Source organism: Hibiscus syriacus, unplaced genomic scaffold, assembly GCF_006381635.1.
Source record: "Hibiscus syriacus cultivar Baekdansim isolate YM2019G1 unplaced genomic scaffold, ASM638163v2 tig00110109_pilon, whole genome shotgun sequence".
NCBI lineage: Eukaryota > Viridiplantae > Streptophyta > Magnoliopsida > Malvales > Malvaceae > Hibiscus > Hibiscus syriacus.
Window position 1 is genome coordinate 914,535 of NW_024062593.1, and position 23,166 is coordinate 937,700.

At 33.9% G+C, this 23,166-nt stretch overlaps 5 protein-coding genes across 5 annotated transcripts; 3 read left to right on the forward strand and 2 right to left on the reverse strand.

The window, feature by feature from the left end:
• On the reverse strand, nucleotides 1-1,320 carry LOC120214943 (peroxidase N1-like). Its single transcript, XM_039212745.1, has 3 exons — nucleotides 829-1,320; nucleotides 558-720; nucleotides 1-464 (listed from the first exon to the last, which is right to left on the reverse strand). Exons 1-3 carry the CDS (start codon nucleotides 1,231-1,233, stop codon nucleotides 49-51), a joined length of 984 nt encoding a protein of 327 aa, XP_039068676.1. The 5' UTR covers nucleotides 1,234-1,320; the 3' UTR covers nucleotides 1-48.
• A 3,939-nt stretch (nucleotides 1,321-5,259) lies between these two features.
• Nucleotides 5,260-9,737, forward strand: LOC120214954 (peroxidase N1-like). Its single transcript, XM_039212752.1, has 4 exons — nucleotides 5,260-5,713; nucleotides 5,812-5,974; nucleotides 6,064-6,512; nucleotides 9,707-9,737. The coding sequence occupies exons 1-3, from the start codon at nucleotides 5,309-5,311 to the stop codon at nucleotides 6,483-6,485; spliced, it is 990 nt and encodes a 329-aa protein (XP_039068683.1). The 5' UTR covers nucleotides 5,260-5,308; the 3' UTR covers nucleotides 6,486-6,512; nucleotides 9,707-9,737.
• On the reverse strand, nucleotides 7,443-8,542 carry LOC120214955 (chlorophyll a-b binding protein CP24 10A, chloroplastic-like). The gene is made up of 2 exons (XM_039212753.1): nucleotides 8,307-8,542; nucleotides 7,443-8,217 (listed from the first exon to the last, which is right to left on the reverse strand). Exons 1-2 carry the CDS (start codon nucleotides 8,525-8,527, stop codon nucleotides 7,668-7,670), a joined length of 771 nt encoding a protein of 256 aa, XP_039068684.1. The 5' UTR covers nucleotides 8,528-8,542; the 3' UTR covers nucleotides 7,443-7,667.
• Nucleotides 9,738-10,619: 882 nt separating the features above from the next.
• LOC120215000 (transcription factor bHLH53-like) lies at nucleotides 10,620-11,502 on the forward strand. Its single transcript, XM_039212804.1, has 2 exons — nucleotides 10,620-11,210; nucleotides 11,295-11,502. The coding sequence occupies exons 1-2, from the start codon at nucleotides 10,620-10,622 to the stop codon at nucleotides 11,463-11,465; spliced, it is 762 nt and encodes a 253-aa protein (XP_039068735.1). The 3' UTR covers nucleotides 11,466-11,502.
• Nucleotides 11,503-12,079: 577 nt separating this feature from the next.
• Nucleotides 12,080-21,588, forward strand: LOC120214957 (probable protein phosphatase 2C 62). Its single transcript, XM_039212754.1, has 3 exons — nucleotides 12,080-12,322; nucleotides 20,639-20,693; nucleotides 20,992-21,588. The coding sequence occupies exons 1-3, from the start codon at nucleotides 12,149-12,151 to the stop codon at nucleotides 21,549-21,551; spliced, it is 789 nt and encodes a 262-aa protein (XP_039068685.1). The 5' UTR covers nucleotides 12,080-12,148; the 3' UTR covers nucleotides 21,552-21,588.
• Nucleotides 21,589-23,166: the final 1,578 nt, after the last annotated feature.

Sequence of the window (23,166 nt, forward strand, 5' to 3'; positions counted from 1 at the left end):
CTTATGCACAGAAGAAAAGAATCATTGTTCTCGTTAAGTGTAATTAAGTTAATTTATGGCAGAGCAAATTCTTCTAATTTCACTGTTAGTGCCCGTCTTCACACCGATGTTACTCATCTTCACCATGGACCTCGCGAACTCCACGTTAAAGTTCAACGGCCGCGAGCCTCTCTCACCCAAGAAACGCTGCACAAAGGTTCTGGTGGAGACATCGGTCCACAGTTTCTGATCCGACTCCAGTATTCCCCTACCATTCCTCAAGTTGGCAAAGAACGACGTGTCGAACCTGTTTCCACTACCCGTGTCCAAATCAATGCGCCTTGAGCCGTCACCGTTTTGCGGGCAAAGAGCTTGCAGTTGAGGAACAAATGCCGGGTTGATTGTGGGGTCAGGACCGCCGTTGGTGAAGTTGTATAATCTGTAGCTGAAAAACTGGCAAGCTGAAGTCCCTATGGTGTGTCCTCCTGCAACAGGTTAAACAAACATCGAAAGTTCAGCTAACCAGAAGAAATATAATTTCGGTAAAAACTATCCAACATTAAGGTAAAATAGCTTACCAACAAGGGCGACAAGGTCTTGAGTGTTGAGACCGAAGGCAGCGAACTTTTGCTTCTGAGAATCAATGGACTCTGTAAATCCAGGCAAATTGGAAGTCTCCGATGCCAATGAAACTCTTCCATCTCTGCGTCCCGTAGGCACCCTCCAATTAATTCCTCTCGTCTGCATTTCACATACGTATGCAAAACATAATCAGGCAGCTGTCGGATTAATTTACAAAGTTTTCAGTTATATATTATTATATGATTGAGAAAACGAAGTACTATTTACCAGAAAGACGGAGTCACGAGCTGCGAGAGAAAGAATATCGGCGCAGGAAACGACGCCGGGGCATACAGCTTCGAGTTGAGTTTTGGCATCGTCTATAACTTCGTAGCCTCTCAGCAATCTGTTAGGAGGGGCGGTTTTCTCCGTATTAGGGCCATCGATGAGGATGGAGGCGTCACATCCTTGGACAAAGCAATCGTGGAAGTGCATCCTCAGCAAACCGGGTGCAATGGCTGGATTAGAACGAAAATGGGATTGAACCGTTGACCTAACAATGGATTCAGCTCGAGGGCATGTTCTTGCATAGAACCCAACTCGAGTTCCCTGAGCATGTGCCAACGCAGCAGCCATGGCAAACATGACTGCCATTGCATGGAAGAATCTAGGGTTGGTGAAACCGCTCTTCATTGTGACAATAAATTGAAATGATAAGAAATAAAGAGGTAAGCTAAGAGAAAATAATGGTGTTTGGAATGGTTGAATACTTGTATATGCTTATGATTGCGTGGAGTGGGGAGAGCAGAGCAGAACAGGGTTTATTTATAGGGCAAAAGAAATCCGGTCAACATAGAGAAGAAGTCAAGGAAGCCGGCCATAAGGAACCGCCATAGGAAGGCGCAGTTGGTATACAATTATAGTAATTTAAGAGATTTAGCTTAAGAATGCATGCAAGCAGGGTCCAATTAGTTGTCTTAGACAGGAATCAACTTGCAATTTACGATGATGAAGACCTAGTATTTTATATATAATGACATGAAATCATCCAAGAATTTATTGAACTGCCAACTGGCTAACCCTAAAGTTACAGCTAGCCATTGGCTTGCTCGATAAATGTTTTCAAAATTTCGACCAAATCAAAATAATCAAATAATTAAAAGGGGCTCTCATTTTCATTCCTTTTCTTATGTATTCACAATTTTGGATCAAATGAATAAGTCAATATCTTATTAACAAAAACATAATCTAATATGGTACAAAGAACAAATGTCAAAATCAACCTACAAGCAATGCAAAAATCTCTTTCAGTAGTCGGACGAGAACGAGAAGTTATCAAGAACCATAATATTAGAAGATGAACACAATCTAGAGTGTAACATATGGAACAATTATATAAAAAATATGGTATAATGTTCCATCACTAAATCACTCCTACAACGAACTATGAGTAACTCACGAATTATAATTATAACAATTATTTACAATGTTAAAATCTTTTTTAATTATTTATAAAGCATACACACCCACAGTCGTAACTGCTTGAACCCATGAGGTCATGACTTCTATGGAGAATAATACTCTCTTTAACCACTAAAATCACTTGATGGATTTGACTATTATATTAATAATGTGTTTTTTCCCCAAAATTAAACCAATTTTATTTTTTAAGAAGCTAATGACATATTCAGCTTTAAAGGCTCAAGTTTTGAAATTAAATGAATTGTATACATTCATATTTGAAGTTTAATAAGACGATCATATATAAATTCAAAATATATGTTAGGGTAATAGTTTTTAAGAAGTTATAAAAAAATATTTGAGAGTATAAAATTATAAAAATTCAAATACAAAAATATATTATCAATATAAAATATAAAAGGATATATAAATTATTTGGTAATTTAAAATTTATAAGAAATACAGGTGCTTAACACCTCAATCCATCCATGATAAGAACTAAATTTGATATTTATTGAAAAATGAGGGACGTAAAAATAAAACGATAAATTTTGTTGGAAGTCAACTAGGAAAAATAATTCACATTAGATTAAAAGATATTAGTTTAGTCTTATTGACATTAGATTCTGAGATTATTTGAATAATTATCTTCAAATGTATTTTAATTTAATAATTTATATTAAATTAAATATATTATTGATTTTTAATCCAACTGATTTGATCATCTGTTTTGATATTTCTTAGTGCCAGATAACACCATATGTATTTTATTGACAATGTGGTGGGAACAAAATGTATGACCATATTTTTCATGTTTAATGTCGGTCGAATCAATAATCTAATCAGGACGTGCAAGAATAATGCAATGAAAGTGTGCATGCATGTCTTTATGAATCAAGTTGGATGTATACATTTCTATTTATGGAAACATTAGTCGACATGTCAACCTATAAACTTTATTTTATTATTTTGAAGATATTAAAATCTTCAATCTCATTGAATTATGCAGAACTATTCAACGAACAAAATGAAAGAAAAAAAAATCAATGAATAACACAATAGATAGATAAATTTATAACGTGACGACCACATTTTTTTTGGTACATTGTAGATTGAGGAAGTGGAAATTACGGAATTGGTCTATGTACTCTGTAAAATCTTTTGATTTATGTACTATATATATATTTTGTAAATGACACTGTTCGAACTTAAGATCTTTAGAAATATCAATATTTTATTTTATCATTAAAATCATTTTAAAAATATTTAATGTATATTTTTTATTTTCATAATCTTTTAAGTGTCACGTAAAGTTTTAAAAGTGATCCATGTATCTTAGAACATTAGATATCAACCTAATTAGAGGTAACAAAATGAATTTAAAAACACATTAAATAATTTAAATACAAATAATAATTGTATCGTTATCCCTAAAAAATATGAACTACTACTCGCTTATGCAGCTGGCGAATGCACCCTTCTTCGTAAAGAATCCACCATTGTCTTTAAAAAGTAGAGCTTTAACAGTATGAAAATGTTGACTCAATCCAGTGCCAGAAACGCGTAGGAAAGAGATGGTAAACCACTTCACAAATATAATAATAAACCAAAAGGAAATGTCCATGTCCATGTCAATGTCGATGCCAATTATTATTACCAGAACCAGACATCATCATCTTCTTTCACGCGTTTTGCCCTTTCATTCCATTGCTCATTCCTTTTTGGGTTATTTCAACGCAAGTAATTTTAGGACCAACAAAGCATAGATGCCTTGAGCATACATTCTGAATGGGATAGTCATCCTCTTACAATTTTAAATTATTATGTATTTTAAAATATATATATATATATTTTATTAATAATTTATTTTTATCTTCTTAAAATTTTATAAATTTATCGCTTCTAAAATTTAAAAAATTCGTTTCACCGACATAAAATTCTATGTTTATACCGGACTGAACATATATGATGTATATTGACCACCAACTCCGAAGCACCTATGTAGTGGATTCCACCTCACACTTTTTCTCATTGCTTCAATTATACTTTACCTAACCATGTATTATTACGTAGCTTTCTTCACTTACTCTTTTAAAGTGTTATTTTGCCTTTACAAATGAATAATTGGATAATAGAAACTTCATGGTTCTTGTCCCTTCCTTGGCATAAACTAACTTTTAATAGCTAAAGTTAAAAATATTAATAATGCAAATGTGTTAAACCCTTGATTCAAGAACGAAATTAAAATTAAATATTAAGAGGAATTAAATTGTTTTACATCAAAAGAACAATAATTTATTTAATATAAATTTAAAAACTGAAAGAGAGAGTTTTAACGACTTCATCCTCACGTCGATATAAAAACTTTATTTCCTTTATAATTTTACCCGACTTGAAAAGAATAAATTTTACTTTGATTATTAAATGGATAGACGAGATACACACGTAATTATAATTTTAAAAAAAATCTTATATAATTCCTAAATTTGATAATTTTATTTGATCTGTAAATTTTAATCAAATTAGTATGATTTAATGATTTCTCTCATTTTTAATCCTTTTGATGCCGTAATACTGTGAAATTATAAACATAATATACAACATCAAAGTGTCACGAAAAGGTGTTCATGACCCAAAGTCGAATAACAAAATTTTAAAGAATAGACTCTGCTCGATCCATCCAAAATATTTATTTTTAATGTAAAATAATAAAAAATAATTTTATATTGATTTCAATTGAGTTTTGTTATTAAATTTAAATAATGTGTTAAATTATTTCTTCTTTATTCAGATTGAATCTACCCATCGGATAAAAAATTTAAATTCGAGCTTAAACCTCAACTGGATTAAAAAGGACGAATCAACCAAGAAAAGGTCTAATATCACATCATTAAAATGATAATAAAAAAGAACAAATTGGATAATATTATAAAAATTACTTTTCCATATTTCCTTTTTTGCTAAACATCCCAAGTCAAAAGTAGTTTAAAATAATACACTACTAGAAGTATATAGATTCAAGAACGACGACTGTCTCTTCGTAGGGAATACAGAGTCACTCGCATGCATGCAAGTTGATAAATGGTAGAGAAGTTGTAATCTTCTTTCAACTTTGCTTTTTGGCAATATCCTCAAACCCCAAAAGTCTTAGCTGATCGCTTTTGAATCTCTCTCTCGTTTACACAGCACTCGTACGTGGTTATCTGACTTTCTTTTGCCTATATAATCACTTCTCATCCATCAATCCAAACTCACAAGCTCTCGAAATCCTCTTTCAGTTGAATCTTCAAGTTCTTGTTTTACAGCAATGGGGTTTAGTTGTTTTAGCCAAAGAGTCATTCTTGTTACCCTGTTGCTTGCCGTGGCCGGTGGTGTCTTGGTGGAAGGTCAGGGCACCAGGGTCGGGTTCTACTCGGCTTCATGTCCTCGAGTCGAGTCCATCGTGAGGTCCGCGGTTCAATCTCATTTCAGGTCTGATCCCACCGTTGCTCCCGGTTTGCTCCGCATGCACTTCCATGACTGCTTCGTCAATGGATGTGATGGTTCGATCCTTATCGATGGTGCCGGTACCGAGAAAACAGCACCGCCGAACCTTTTGCTGAGAGGGTACGAAGTCATCGACGATGCCAAGACTCAGCTCGAAGCTGCATGCCCTGGTGTTGTTTCGTGTGCCGATATTTTAGCTCTCGCTGCTCGTGATTCTGTAGTTGTGGTAAGTGGTAACTACTATTATTTTTTTGCTTTGATCTTATTTTTATGTTGTTGATTGGCTAGTCATTAACGGTGGTTGTTGATAATGTAATGTGACAGGGCGGTGGAGCAAGCTGGGCTGTGCCGACAGGCCGCCGGGACGGAACGGTTTCTCAGGCATCTGATGCCGCCAATTTGCCCGGCTTTCGTGACTCGGTCGATTTGCAGAAGCAAAAATTTGCAGCAAAGGGTCTCAACACTCAAGATCTTGTCACCCTTGTTGGTAAGCATTAGAATCAAATTATCACATTCGAGTTCGAATATAAATTTAACACCAAATGGATGGAATATAATGCAATTTCTGGATTCCAGGGGGGCACACCATTGGTACTTCAGCCTGCCAATTCTTCAGATACAGGCTTTACAACTTCACCACGACCGGAAACGGAGCCGACCCTTCGATTGCCGCCTCGTTTGTTTCGCAACTTCAAGCGCTTTGTCCACAGAACGGTGACGGATCACGGAGGATTGGATTGGACACGGGCAGCGTTAACAGATTCGATAATTCATTCTTCGCCAACTTGAGGGACGGCAAGGGAATTCTCGAGTCCGATCAAAGTTTATGGACCGACGCCTCCACGAGGAACATTGTTCAACGATTCTTGGGCATCAGAGGGTTGCTCGGACTGACGTTCAACATAGAATTTGGAAAGTCCATGGTGAAAATGAGCAACATTGAAGTGAAGACAGGCACTGTGGGTGAAATCCGCAAAGTTTGTTCTAAAGTTAATTAACTGTAACATATATGATCCAATCATACAGTGTAAAAAAAAGGTTTTACACTGATAATGTAATTTGACCTTTTCTGTTTTGAAAATTAGGGACATATTCAACGTTAATTAATTCGATAAAACGTGCAAATATAAGGATAATCATTGGCAAATGCAACGTCTGTGATTGTTGAGAAAATTGTTCATGTTGGACCTCTGGCTGTAGTCAATATCTCGTCGATGTTCTATCCAATATAATGGTCAAATTACAGCTTTCGTCCATTTGCTATATTCAGTTTAGAGATTTAATCTACTTTAATTTGATATATTGTTTTAATTAATTGTTGCCTTGTATTCTTCAAAGAAGTAAATAATGAATTTTTCTAACAATGTTTATGATTTGAACTAAAGCAAAATATTAATAACGATATGATTAGATTATGTTAAATTAAAAGATGAAAATTAAATTCAAAATTGAATATAACCTGGAAAGATTATTGCCCTAAACACTTCTAACCAATGCAAAATGGTTAAAGTGATTTGTATTTTTTTCATATTTTTTATAATTTATGTTTGAAATTCATGATTTTTTTTATGATATTATCTTCAATATTCAAAGAGTATAAGATGTCTCATCATTATACTAACCACTTACTAATGTTTCATTTGATTATAATGATTAACGTAATCATCAATGTTGTTTTCTAGTATCATCAATCATTTGGTCTAGTGGTATGAGATATTAGGTCTTTTAAATAAGGTTAGGGTTCGAATTCTGACGTTTACGAACAAATTAGTTTGAAAGGGTCGCCATCCCCTCTGTAATACTTTAATTGGATTAATCAATCAATAGATCAGATATCAATGATTAATTAAAAAAATATTGTTTTATGTTAGTTAAAGTATCAAGCTATTTTTCCCCTCATAAATTTGTCAATCCATGAGAAATTAACAAAAAAGTTTCCCATGAATATTAGCAGATGATTCCAGAATTGTTCTAAATCTTTAACTTTAGCAGTTTCAACATTCATTATCCCTGAGAATTTCCATGGCAACGATAATACATCAGCAGATAGATCCTGTAAGTAATCAACAAGATTAGATCACAGTTTACTCAGAATTTTGATCTATTGGGGGAACTCATTGTCATCTCAACAAAACAACAACATTTCCAGTTTATCTACACAAACATGGCCATTGATTTCCTTACAACCCAAGAGCACCGAGCGGTGTATTTCCTTGGCCAGCCTCGAAGTAGAAAATCAACATGGCCAGCATCGCAATTCTCGCATGCTTAATCTCAGCAAGCTTAAGTCTCTCGAGCTTGTCATAATCAGGCACGTAAACCCCGTTCTGAATGGTTCCCGCAAGGCCCGATGGGTCAAAGAACTTGCCTCCGGGGTAACCTTGCTCGCCGGTGGCGTTGGCAAAGTTCTCGGCGGTCTTAGACCACGGAGTCGCCCATTCCACAGATTGTGATTCGGGGTTAAAGAAATCAACCCAACGCTTGCTTTCAACCCAACCCATGAGGAGGAGTTGGGTTCCGAGGAGTGAACCGAAGGAGAATGGGGCTATCGCACCCGGGTCAGCTCCGGCCTCGAACCACGGAATGCCACTCCAGGCTTGGCCCACGAAGATTCCGACGACGGCGGTCATGGCCCAACGTCCGTGGATCAGCTCGGCTTCTCGGTACCATTTGAGGAATGTTGGGTCCTTGCCGATACCAAGCGGGTCGAATCCGTAGTCTCCGGGGAGCCTGATCAAAAAAAACAAAAAAGGAGAAACTTTAGTTAAGCAAGCGAACAACAAAAAGTAAAAAAAAAGGTGGTTCAGGAGGAGAAAAACATACGATCATCGAGCCATTCGGGGTCAAGGAAGTTACCGCCACCTTTGACTGCGGGGATCCAAGACTTTTTAGATGCGGCGGCTGCCACAACGGCAAACTTCCTAGCTCCACCGGCATGGGAGGGGATGACTTTAGCACCCAAAAGAGCTTGGCTCCCCTTCCCGCCGCAAAGAAACGATGAGCATAACCCATTTAGAACAGCACCAGATGTAGCAGCCATTGTTTTTCTGTGATTTTTTTTTCTCGAGAGACGAGTAGAGAGGAATTGTAGCAACCAGATGTAGCAGATGAGTGGGAGAATCAAAAGGCAGGATTTGACGAGGTACAAGTAGGATAGAAGAAATATAGAGAGGATATCTAAGTAAGGTGGTTGGATTTCGGACCAATGGAAAGTTGAAGTCCATCCACATCTCAATGTTGCTCCAAACCACGTGGAACTTGGTCCTTTGCTTCCTGGATATCATTCTGCCCTGTGGTCCTCTTTCTTTATTGCATTTCGGATTTGGCATAGTCACAAAAGTATCCTTCAACATTTGCACAAATACTCATTTTACCACTCAACGTTAGATTTTATTATATAAAAATAATTAGTTGACTAATAATTAATTAATATGTTAATATATGTCACATCAATAATTAAATATATGTAAAAATTTCACGTCAACAATATATTTTAATAAAATTTTGAAGTGTTAAGAGATAAAATGTTCCAAAAAAAAATAGAAGTATAAAGTGATCATTCATAAAAATGTTGAAGTTATTTTTATCATAATGCCTTCATATTCTTTTAATATTTCTAAATAGTCTAAATGATTAAAAAATATTTTTTTTAAAAAAAATTGATTTTAAACAGTTATATTTATAAGTATGTATACGCTATTAACGAGTTCAAAAATTTTGAATAAACATTATTTTATTGTCAACTTATACTATTTAAAAATATATATTTTAACTTCATCAATTGATTTGATGATACAATCCATTTTATATTTATTTAGTTATCAATTAAGACATAATATCAATAAATTAATTATTTTCTAAATTTAATCATAATCATAAATTATACCGAACATGAAATAAAATTTAGTTATAAGTTTCACACGATTATAACATTAGAGTAATCAAATTATTTTAAATTAAAATAAATTGAGCAAACTGATCATAAATTGTATTTGCGAATGGAGCAAACTGGGTTGGAAGGGTCGCTCTCGCCTCTGCAATACTCGATCTGGATTAGTCGGTCAATAAATCAGATACTAATGATTAATTCAAAAAAATTATTTTAAATTGAAATTAATGGATTAAATCCTAAATCCCGGGCTAAAACCATAATTAAACTTAGAAATAAAATATCTGAATAAAATATCTGTCTTCCCAGATTATACATCACTTGTTAAAGTATATGTATATAGTAAATATAGCAAATTGGTTATAGGTTGTTGCAATCTGTCTAACTTCAGTTGATTTCTGTTAAGGAGTGTTGGTTAGGATCTTGTTAATCAGCACTAATTCAATCTTATAGCATCCACCAAATATTGTACATAAAAATTAATATTTATTATTTTAAAAACATTAATTCAAATATATTTAAAGGTATAATATTCTTTAAGGAAAATTTTTACATGGCAGCCTTATGCTCTGAGTAGGCCTTTATTAATAAATAAATTATTATTTTAAAATCATAGCTTTAATATTTTAATATTTATGTACATTAATTAATTATCATTCTCTAAAATAATTCATAATAATTTATATTATATCTCGACCCAGCTAAAAATTTATGGCTTCAACCTAATATGCACATATATAAACATATTTTTAAAGTATTTTACATTACTTTTTATTTTGAATAAATATTTTAAATATTTTCTTTAAAAAAATCTATTTAATATTATTTATATTTAAAGATATTTTTTAATTAAAATAATTTCCAAACCCAATACTAAACGGGCTTTAACCATTTTTTTAATCCAACAATTATGCATGCATGGCAGCCGCCAAAGACTGAAAAGGTCTTTGTATTTTCAGTTTCTTTAGTGGGAAGAAAAACCCTAGTTTTTCTAGGAAACAGTTAACTTACCTCACCCCATCTGCCCTATTTTATCTCCAACCCACCACTCTCTTTCCCTCACGATTCAGCTTCTTTCCCTCTTTCTGCACTGATTCAATGAAGTATCTATGTCTTATAAAAATATCTCTTGTGTCTCAAGTCTCGACAAGTGAATCTTTCGACAGTTTTCTTCTCCATTTCTGTGTTTTTCACTTTCTCCATACATTTTCGTAGGTTTCTTTTTCTTCTTCCAACGGCTGTCATGGTTTTAAGTTCATACTCGAACTGGGAAAATGATTTCCAGAGTGTTAACAGTGAAACTGTTCAAATTGATCAACAACAATACCGGGATCCATTTGAGCTGCCTTTTGGTTTCATTGATCCTTACATTGAACTAAACAGCAGTTTTCTTCATCCCGAAAGCTACACTACTTTACTTCCCGTTGACCCTTTGATTCCCTTGCCGCCTGAAACCACCTCGTACGAGAACTTCATCTCTTTCCCATGCCCTAAACGCCAGAAACTCATCGAGGATCAGTGTTTGATGCTCGGTTTCTTTGACGCGGTTGATCCACACTCATGTCCGGTACTTGAAGACAATCGTCATCAAATTCAAACAATGAATCAGGTTAACTGTGAGAACAACGGCGTAGGCGACCAAAAGTGCGTGTCGGTGCAAAGCGTCGCGGCGAGGGAGAGGAGGAGGAAGATAACCAAGAAGACTCAAGAGCTTGGGAAGCTTGTGCCCGGTGGGACTAAGATGAACACTGCTGAAATGCTTCAAGCTGCTTTCAAATATGTCAAGTTCTTGCAAGCTCAACTCGGAATCCTTCAACTCATGAACTCGTTCTCGGTAATTTTCTACAACGATTATAATTTTTATATGCATACGAAGATTGATTGCTTAGATAAGCAAACGGGGTGTAAATAAATGCAGAAAAATGGAGAGAATTGCAAGGAAAATGAAAGCCTGCAGATTTTAACATCTGCCAAGGTTCTAGAAAAGCTTTACATTGAAGAGAAGTGCTTGGTTCCAAAGGATTTTGTTCTGTCTTTGACAACAATTTCAAAGCCTCCGGTCTCCGATGAACTCACTCGCCTTTTATGATCTTCAGCTTGGTTAGCTCAGCTACTCGCGACTGAATTAACTCACTGTTTTGTTGTTTTGATTGATAATGTCTGTATATAGACTTGTTTATTTTGTTTTAATACATTTATCTATTGGTTACTAAAAACTACATGTAATTATCTTTGTTTTCATATATGAATATATCAAGCTTTCATTTGAATTTGATTTTTTCAAAAAATAAAATAAAAGATCTAATCTAAATTAATCGATTAATGCATCTTACACTAATAATTAAATAAAAAAATAAGTATTAGATTCTGTTTCAGAAAAACACATTGAGAAAAAAAACAAAAACCCTCAATAAAATCCTTAAAATGTAGTATTAAATTAAATTATATAATTTTTATTTCATATACTAATGATATAATACTCAACAAATAAAATTATAGTATTATCAAATATACTTTAATTATATTAAAAAAATAAAATATATTACATTTTGTTCATCAAAAAAGAAACTGACCACCAAAATCGCAACAACAGTTCCCAACTCAGAACAACCATGTGTTGCATCAGATAGAAAATTGTGGGAAAAAAAGTATGCGCCAAATTCCTTATCCATAATATCAGGAAAATACATGAAATTCATTCCCCTGCCTTTGAACAAGCTCCACCATCGCAGTCGGTTCAGTCCTTGGAAAATGTTGTTGTAAACATCGCCAATGGCTTCCGGTTCCTTCTTCACCTCTCTCGAAGCTGGCTCCATGAGTTGTTTTTCCTGCTGCAACCACCAATCACTTTTCTGGTGCTTACGTTTCCCGTCGTTACATTTTCACACGCTTCGACTCCCTCCGGCGAAACCTAAGCTTAATCACCAGTTCCTTGTTTTCAAGTGCTCCTGTAACACCCCCAATCCGTATCCGACCCGGATACGAGTCCGAAGTGTCACATTGTCTTTTCAAACATTTATTCATATAAAATAGTGAGTAATTTAAAAACTTTTATAACATTGAACTTATTCAAAACGTTTACAAAACTATTCAGAGCTTATACAATATATTCTTTTGATTACATGCCAACTAAAACTTTATTTATTAAAATACGTATTATTCACCTCTTTTCTGATCTGACATTTGGTAAGGAGAACTGACCTGTCTTGCTCCATATTGCTCTTTACTCTTCTCGAAACCTACGTGTGAAACAATCACACGCTAAGTCGTTGACTTAGTGAGGCATATAAACATATAATAAAAACCATAGAACATTTCATATAACAAAACACATATCTGTACAAATACTATCATTATCATTAACATATCTATCATATAATATCATACATTTTTCCAATCAATACTCATTTCATCCGATGAATATGTATTCTAAACATTTGATCATGACATTTCAATATGCATGTATCTATTACACGATAACATATATATATTTATATCATGCACATACGAAACTTACCTTCTTGTACCACTTTCACTTTAAAGTTTGTATTTCAATTGCCCATGTATATTATTATTGAGAATAGAGGTATGTGAGTACATTGAGGTTGTGCACTAATGCTGTCACCACAGCTCGTATCAATTCCCTCATGGGGCACCGAACCTTAGTTCAGTATTCGTCCCGTAGGACCACTGTATATGTCTCGTAGAACCACTATGTCCCGAAGGACTACTCCTTAAGAACCACATACATAATACAATGGCTCCAATAAGTGTACCGAAGTACTACATATAGGTTCCACATAATTACATACATGTCCCGAAGGACCACGTAGAACCCTCGACTCTTGGCATGCCAACTATACCTATAGCTCTCATATCATATACTATGGGCATTATTCTTATGTTTCATATCACTTGTTCCTTTTCTTCTGTCATATACCATATGTATGTGTGAACATACATCTCATATCATATAACCTTTATCTCAAGTGCATGTAATCACGTATTACATGTAATCACGTAGATCATTTCATATGGATTATATCATTTCTCATTTTTCATGTAAACACACATGTCATATCTTATTCACATATGTTCATATATACATCATATATCACATAGAATAACATATAAACTTATACATATATTCATGTACATACTTTCATATAGTTCGTATATCAATGCCCTATAACTTATCTCACATTATTTATATCCTAGTTTCATATATTTACTTAATTCAATTTCACATAACTTGTTACCTATATATATTCTTATAACTTATCATCACATAACTCCCATAACATCTTCCTATAGCTTCATAGATCTTTACTATATGACTCATATATTATATGTTCATTTAAGCCCATAACTCTTCCCATATAGCTTATCTTACATGTTCATATAATCACTTCTGTCAATGTCTCCTAATTTATATATTATTTTCATATTGTCCTATAGGTCAATGTTATTTAACTTGTCTCACTTTTCATTTCATCTCATAAGTTGGTTATACTAATTCTCATATATTTAACTCGTGTAATTTATATCTTGTTATTATATCTTCAACTAGACCTATATCCACATGTTCATAATCACATAACTTATATTCTTTTTCATATAATCACATATGTCTATGTCGTTTAACTTATCATTTATATCTATATCATCTATTTTATATCATTTTCTCTTGCTATCACATAAGTCCTTGCTATTTTTCCATAGTTCGTGATCCTATAGTCAATTATAATAGCATATGTTTATCTTATCTAATATCATATAGTTCTTTAACTTATGTCTTATATCACATATTTATATTATAAACTTATATAATCACATATACTATTTAAACCAGTTCACATAGCTTATCACACTAACATATATTCATTCAATTCATGTAACATATGCAATACATATAACATATGTACCCATTTTCATGCACTCATGCAAATATAAGAATCACAATTCAAATAACATTTTTAGGAGTCCCTTCTTACCATAGTGACTCCATCACTGGCTCATCGCAAGCCAATGTTTATTTGGTACATAAGTACAATTTAAATTGCACTCACCTTAGCTTTGCTTTGATTTGAATCAATCCTAATCCTTCGATTGTTCCGGAAGAAGCTTACTTTTAGTATCTACATAATCACACATGGATCTATATCAGTATTATAACTAATATTCTAATGGTTCACTATTTAGACTAAGAAAAGTCAATTTCATCTTTTAATGAAGGTATGCATCGATGCACCACTGATGCATCGGTGCATAAAATGCATTCGATGTTGTATTATTACTGGGATGCATCGATGCACTCCTTATGCATCGATGCATTAATTGCATTCGATGTTTTTATCTTAAAAGAGTGCATCGATGCACTACCAATGCATCGATGCACTACCAATGCATCGATACACCTTCAACCAATTTCTGGGTTTTAACCTTGATGCATCGATGCACTATGAATGTGCATCGATGCACTCTGCCCAGAATCCTCTTTTTTGAACCCGAAAACTCATTCATTTTGGATTAAATCCTTCATATTTCAACCCCTTTCATATTCCTAACTTTCATATACATAATTAAACTCATTAATATTCATTTATCTCATCTTTAACCTTAATATCCTCTCCTCTTTAGGAATTTCAAGAATCATACCCTATTTTCCACATGTTTCAAATCCAATTCTAACACTTAATACTTCTTAATTAAGCTGATGGCAAGTCAAATCCAACTTTAGAACTTCAAAAACCTTTATATAACAAAAGTTCATTTATAAACCCTTAATAGAAATTCCTTTCTAATTCTACCTCTTTGGTGTTTTAAACTTATATAAGCTTTCCTTAAGCTTATATAACCCTCAAAGACTCAAATCCAACTTAAAACTTTCAAGAAATCAAAAGCTAAATCAAACTTACCTTTGCTCTTGGCTTCCACGTGAAGAAGAAGAAGAAAGGAGAAGAGAATTCTGGAGAATTCTCTCCCTTTCCACGTGTATATAATTCCATTTTTTTCTTAAATGATCAAATGACCATTTTACCCTTTATTTCCTTTAATAATTACTAAATAACCTTCATCATATATATATCCAATAATCATTGAACTACTTCATTCTTCTACTTTAGTCATCAAATTCTGAAACTTTACAATTTGGTCACTAACCCATAATTTGGGATGTTACAAATCTCCCCTCCTTTTAAAAAAATTCGTCCTCGAATTTTCACTGCACATCCTGAAAATGACATATCTTCTAACGTTCTCATGCTGCTTTCTGAACTTAATACTTCTTATAATTGTTAGAAAACTTACTTTTCAATCCTTAAATTTTTCAAGCACCTTTTCCTTTATACTTTCTATCTTGCCACTTATCATATAGACAATAAAATCCATATCCTCACTCAACATTATAAATCTATCGTTAATTACCTTACAATAGTAACCAACCTCTTCTTTCGTCATCACTTGACCAAAAACACAACTTTAAATCTTCTTCAAATGTGATTAAACATAGACTTTACAAATTCAAACAATCTTTTCCACATCATCCTACACATTTTTATTTACTTCTATATCGAACTTATCATCTACACTTCCATAAAATCTTTCTCATATCTGATCCTTTAAACTCAACCATTTTCATTTCTTTATTCATATATCCTTTTATAATCAAGATCTTCTTATACATAACTAAGCCATATCATGTCCTTCATACTCCCATATTCTTTTATATCTCGTACACTCATTTCTGATTACTGATCTTCATTGCATCGTCATAACTTTGATAATCCTCTTTACTTATACAAACCTCATTCTTTACCATCTCATATACATTCTTTGCAGTCGAAAACTATTTCAACAATTATCAAATCTCAATACTCATCTCACCCCTTTAATATACTTTTCCCCGCTTCAATTTTCATAAGTTCTAACAAAACTTTTACCCTAATTCTCGAAGTTTGTCTTTAACCCTGGCTTATTATCAATTAAATCCTTGTTTAATCTTTCAGTACTAGACCATACTAACTGAGTCTGTCTGACTCTCATCGGATTTGATTCTCTAGCAGAGAATGCAACTAATTCATACCTTGTCTGAAATTGAAAACCAGAATCTCTACCTCTATTTGATGGTATTGAACTCTATGAAGCACTAATTCGCTTAATCATATGAGATTTTATTTCTCCAAACTTTTCGTTCTGAGCTTTTTCTCTTTAAAGCTTTAACACAATTAAACATTTCTTGAAACGATAACAAATTCAAAACCAGTAACACTCTTTTAATTTAAGGCGCAAGTCCTAACAAAATATCACATGTATCATTTTCAGTCGGAATTAACTCAGCAGCAATTCTGCTTAGCTTAATAAACTTATAATCATACTCATACAATGTGTAATTCCCTTGTTTCAAGCTCGTGTATTCCAGTTTCATCTGTTTTATAAACTGGTCATCAATGCACTTATTCTTGAACTCTTATACAATTCTAATCACATCATTTAATCTTTTAACGTTCTTATGGTGACAATTATCCACCATACTCTAACTTACCAAAGTAGTAACAAAACTACTCAATTCAACATCTCCACTTTGAAGAATTGAAAACCTTCTATCATATCATTCAACCAAAGGTCTATAACAATAGAACATTCCTCAAATCCACCCTTGAACTTGGGTGCTCGCAACTTTATCAACTAATTTGATACATTCATTCTATGAGTTAAAGAAGTATAAATTGAAAACACATCAGAACATTCTTCAATCATGAAGAATAATTTTCCAAATTTTATACAGACATTTCCTGAGATGTTCGTTCTTCTCCCTGCCTGGCCAGGGCAGGTGAATGCTATTACCTTCAGGTTTATTCCTTTCACTTCTTTCGAAGCACTTAATATCATACTTCTATTATCACATAATAATCTATTTTTTTATTAGCAAGACAGTATACTCCTTACACTATCAGATCAGAATTTTTCACTTTGAGTTGGCATGTACACTTTTTAAAACACTTCTGACTTCGATTTAAGCCTAGAATCGGCTAAACCGTAGCTCTGATACCATTAAATGTAACACCCCCAACCCGTATCCGACCCGGATACGAGTCCGAAGTGTCACATTGTCTTTTCAAACATTTATTCATATAAAATAGTGAGTAATTTAAAAACTTTTATAAGATTAAACTTATTCAAAACGTTTACAAAATTATTCAGAGCTTATACAATATATTCTTTTGATTACATGCCAACTAAAACTTTATTTATTAAAATGCATATTATTCACCTCTTTTCTGATCTGACATTTGGTAAGGAGAACTGACCTGTCTTGCTCCATATTGCTCTTTACTCTTCTCGAAACCTACGTGTGAAACAATCACACGCTAAGTCGTTGACTTAGTGAGGCATATAAACATATAATAAAAACCATAGACCATTTCATATAACAAAACACATACCTGTACAAATACTATCATTATCATTAACATATCTATCATATAATATCATACATTTTTCCAATCAATACTCATTTCATCCGATGAATATGTATTCTAAACATTTGATCATGACATTTCAATATGCATGTATCTATTACACGATAACATATATATAATCATATCATGCACATACGAAACTTACCTTCTTGTACCACTTTCACTTTAAAGTTTGTATTTCAATTGCCCATGTATATTATTATTGAGAATAGAGGCACCACAGCTCGTATCAATTTCCTCATAGGGCACCGAACCTTAGTTCAGTATTCGTCCCGTAGGACCACTGTATATGTCTCGTAGGACCACTATGTCCCGAAAGACTACTCCTTAAGAACCACATACATAATACAATGGCTCCAATAAGTGTACCGAAGTACTTCATATAGGTTCCACATAATTACATACATGTCCCGAAGGACCACGTAGAACCCTCGACTCTTGGCATGCCAACTATACCTATAGCTCTCATATCATATACTATGGGCATTATTCTTATGTTTCATATCACTTGTTCCTTTTCTTCTGTCATATACCATATGTATGTGTGAACATACATCTCATATCATATAACCTTTATCTCAAGTGCATGTAATCACGTATTACATGTAATCACGTAGATCATTTCATATGGATTATATCATTTCTCATTTTTCATGTAAACACACATGTCATATCTTATTCACATATGTTCATATATACATCATATATCACATAGAATAACATATAAACTTATACATATATTCATGTACATACTTTCATATAGTTCGTATATCAATGCCCTATAACTTATCTCACATTATTTATATCCTAGTTTCATATATTTACTTAATTCAATTTCACATAACTTGTTACCTATATATATCTTATAACTTATCATCACATAACTCCCATAACATCTTCCTATAGCTTCATAGATCTTTACTATATGACTCATATATTATATGTTCATTTAAGCCCATAACTCTTCCCATATAGCTTATCTTACATGTTCATATAATCACTTCTGTCAATGTCTCCTAATTTATATATTATTTTCATATTGTCCTATAGGTCAATGTTATTTAACTTGTCTCACTTTTCATTTCATCTCATAAGTTGGTTATACTAATTCTCATATATTTAACTCGTGTAATTTATATCTTGTTATTATATCTTCAACTAGACCTATATCCACATGTTCATAATCACATAACTTATATTCTTTTTCATATAATCACATATGTCTATGTCGTTTAACTTATCATTTATATCTATATTATCTATTTTATATCATTTTCTCTTGTTATCACATAAGTCCTTGCTATTTTTGCATAGTTCGTGATCCTATAGTCAATTATAATAGCATATGTTTATCTTATCTAATATCATATAGTTCTTTAACTTATGTCTTATATCACATATTTATATTATAAACTTATATAATCACATATACTATTTAAACCAGTTCACATAGCTTATCACACTAACATATATTCATTCAATTCATGTAACATATGCAATACATATAACATATGTACCCATTTTCATGCACTCATGCAAACATAAGAATCACAATTCAAATAACATTTTTAGGAGTCCCTTCTTACCATAGTGACTCCATCACTGGCTCATCGCAAGCCAATGTTTATTTGGTACATAAGTACAATTTAAATTACACTCACCTTAGCTTTGCTTTGATTTGAATCAATCCTAATCCTTCGATTGTTCCGGAAGAAGCTTACTTTTAGTATCTACATAATCACACATGGATCTATATCAGTATTATAACTAATATATTCTAATGGTTCACTATTTAGACTAAGAGAAAAGTCAATTTCATCTTTTAATGAAGGTATGCATCGATGCACCACTGATGCATCGGTGCATAAAATGCATTCGATGTTGTATTATTACTGGGATGCATCGATGCACTCCTTATGCATCGATGCATTAATTGCATTCGATGTTTTTATCTTAAAAGAGTGCATCGATGCACTACCAATGCATCGATGCACTACCAATGCATCGATACACCTTCAACCAATTTCTGGGTTTTAACCTTGATGCATCGATGCACTATGAATGTGCATCGATGCACTCTGCCCAGAATCCTCTTTTTGAACCCGAAAACTCATTCATTTTGGATTAAATCCTTCATATTTCAACCCTTTCATATTCCTAACTTTCATATACATAATTAAACTCATTAATATTCATTTATCTCATCTTTAACCTTAATATCCTCTCCTCTTTAGGAATTTCAAGAATCATACCCTATTTTTCACATGTTTCAAATCCAATTCTAACACTTAATACTTCTTAATTAAGCTGATGGCAAGTCAAATCCAACTTTAGAACTTCAAAAACCTTTCTATAACAAAAGTTTATTTATAAACCCTTAATAGAAATTCCTTTCTAATTCTATCTCTTTGGTGTTTTAAACTTATATAAGCTTTCCTTAAGCTTATATAACCCTCAAAGACTCAAATCCAACTTAAAACTTCCAAGAAATCAAAAGCTAAATCAAACTTACCTTTGCTCTTGGCTTCCACGTGAAGAAGAAGAAGAAAGGAGAAGAGAATTCTGGAGAATTCTCTCCCTTTCCACGTGTATATAATTCCATTTTTTTTCTTGAATGATCAAATGACCATTTTACCCTTTATTTCCTTTAATAATTACTAAATAACCTTCATCATATATATCCAATAATCATTGAACTACTTCATTACTCTACTTTAGTCATCAAATTCTGAAACTTTACAATTTGGTCACTAACCCATAATTGGGATGTTACAGCTCCAGTTCCAGTTCGAGTTCGGATTCCGTTTCTGTTGATGTAGATCTCCTTTCCTCAACCGGTGCGCCGCTTTATCTTTCATTCTTTTTGTTTCTTTTGTTGCTTTTGAATGAATCGGATCCACTTTTTGTTTGTTGAATCTCAATCAACTATTGTAAAGAATAACAAAATCTTGTGATGTTTGGAAATGTCTGCATTTTTATTGGTTTCTTATTCTTAATGAAACGGTACCATATGATATATCGCTTTTGCTTTTCTAGCAACTTTGAGAGGAAAAAAAATAGTGAATTTCAGCTAAAAGAAAAGCTCAAAACAAATTTGGTCGTTCTAATAATTGTGAGCATTGATGAAATGTGCAGAGTGTTCCGATGGCAGCGTTATCTTCCGGTTTGGAAACGCGAGTGAAATGGCAATACTTGAAGGTCAAACTCAAACGAACGATGAAAGTGCTACGGCTGTTGCCAAAGTTGGTCGCGAAGATTTGGACAAGGAAGATAAGAGCAGTTTTGAAGCGGTTGGTGTTTCTGTTGGGGATTCTGAATCAGTGGAGCCTGGGAAGAAGAAAGTTCACCGTAACTTTCTGGTTAAATCTTCACCTAAGAGAAAACAACGACTAAATGCAAACCAAGTAACTGAAGCTGTTAAAGAGAAAGCTGCTTCTGTTGTCAGTGATGACAGAGAGAGTGGGAAAAATTCAGTTGTTTCTTCTAAACATATAAATCCTGAAGAACCATCTGATGATGAGCTTGAGAATGTTGTTAAAATAGAAACTGATAATTTCCTCGAGGAAAATAGTGCGAGCACTAGAAAAAAAAATGAAGGTTTTAGTAATTTGAATGTGGTATTAAATCAAGATTTAGTTCATTATGTAGGAAAGGTTTCTCCTCCATTGGCAGCGTCTGTTATTGAAAGTAAATAAACAGTCAGTTAGGTTCTCCAGAGTTGGGTTCCAAAGTTGAAGTGCCCAATTGTGCCAAGTTCCCAGTAGAGAATAAGGGTACTTCTAAGGGAAGTGCTTTGAAGATGGTATCAAAGATTGATTTAATTCCTGATATAGAAAAGGTTTCTACTCCACTGGAAGCTTCTGCTACTGAAAATGAAATTACTACTAAATTAGCTTATTTAGAGTCCAGTTCCCATAGTGAAGTCCCCCACAGGGTTAAGTTGGAAAAGGAAGAAAATACTGGTGCTGACGAAAATGGTGAGAGGATTGGTAAAATTGAGGGTACTGCTTCAAGTATGGAAACTAAGATGAATTCAGTTCCTGATATAGAAAAGGCTTCTCCTCCATTGACAGTTCCTCCTATTGAAAGTGAAATTAGAACTGAATTAGCTTTCCTACAGTCTTGTTGACGAAAACGGGTAAAGAAAACGAAAGAACACGAGAATTTTACGAGGTTCGGCAATGTGCTTACGTCCTCGGTGCCTAGGCGGCGCTAGAAGTTTTATTCAATAATTTTTTTAGGTCTAGGTTACATCTCTATTTATAATAGAAAACCCTGGTACATAATTACAAAATCAACCTGTACCGTACCGCGGGGGCTGCGCCCCCACACCCCCAACCCACATAATTCGTAACCCCACAACGAGACTTTTTATGAGCCATACATAACAAATCTCCACCTTGGCGAATATCCTGCCCCTTGGAAACTTCAATGTGGGTTGGGTTACCTTGCTTCTTTAACAACTCGAAACATTCAACAAGTCCAAGCAATGCTTGAACTTGTCTGTCGTAACTGGCTTGGTGAACATATCAGCGGCATTCTCATCAGTATGTACCTTCTGAAACAAAACCTCTCCAGATGCAACCAACTCTCTGATCTTGTGGAACCTTACATCAATATGTTTAGTTCTAGCACGATACACCTGATTCTTAGCCAAGTGAATAGCACTTTGATTATCACAAAGCAACTGAACTCCACCTTGTTGAACACCCAACTCCTTCACTAAACCAGTAAGCCATAAAGCTTCTTTTGCAGCTTCAGCCGCTGCCATGTATTCAGCTTCAGTTGTAGATAGTGCCACGACAGATTGAACAGTAGACTTCCAGCAAATAGGCCCTCCACCAAGAGTAAACACATACCCTGTCGTAGATCTTCTATTATCCAAGTCACCTGCATAATCTGAATCCACATATCCTACAACCAAAGGATTATCCCGCTGACTCCCAAAAACAATTCCATGTCCCACAGTACCCTTTAAGTACCGAAAGATCCACTTGACTGCATCCCAATGTTGCTTACCAGGTTTAGACATGTACTTACAAACTTGACTAACAGCATGAGCTAAATCAGGACGAGTACATACCATCGCATACATCAAGCAGCCAACAGCATTAGAATACGGAACCTTTGCCATATTTTCAGCTTCCTTATCTGTCTTAGGGCACTGTTCTGATGAGAGCTTAAAGTGATTCGCCAATGGAGTGCTAACTGGTTTCGCGCTGCTCATCGCAAACCTTTCTAGTATTTTCTCAACATAACCCCGTTGAGATAGCCGCAGTTTCCTTGAGTCTCTGTCCCTGCAAATTTCCA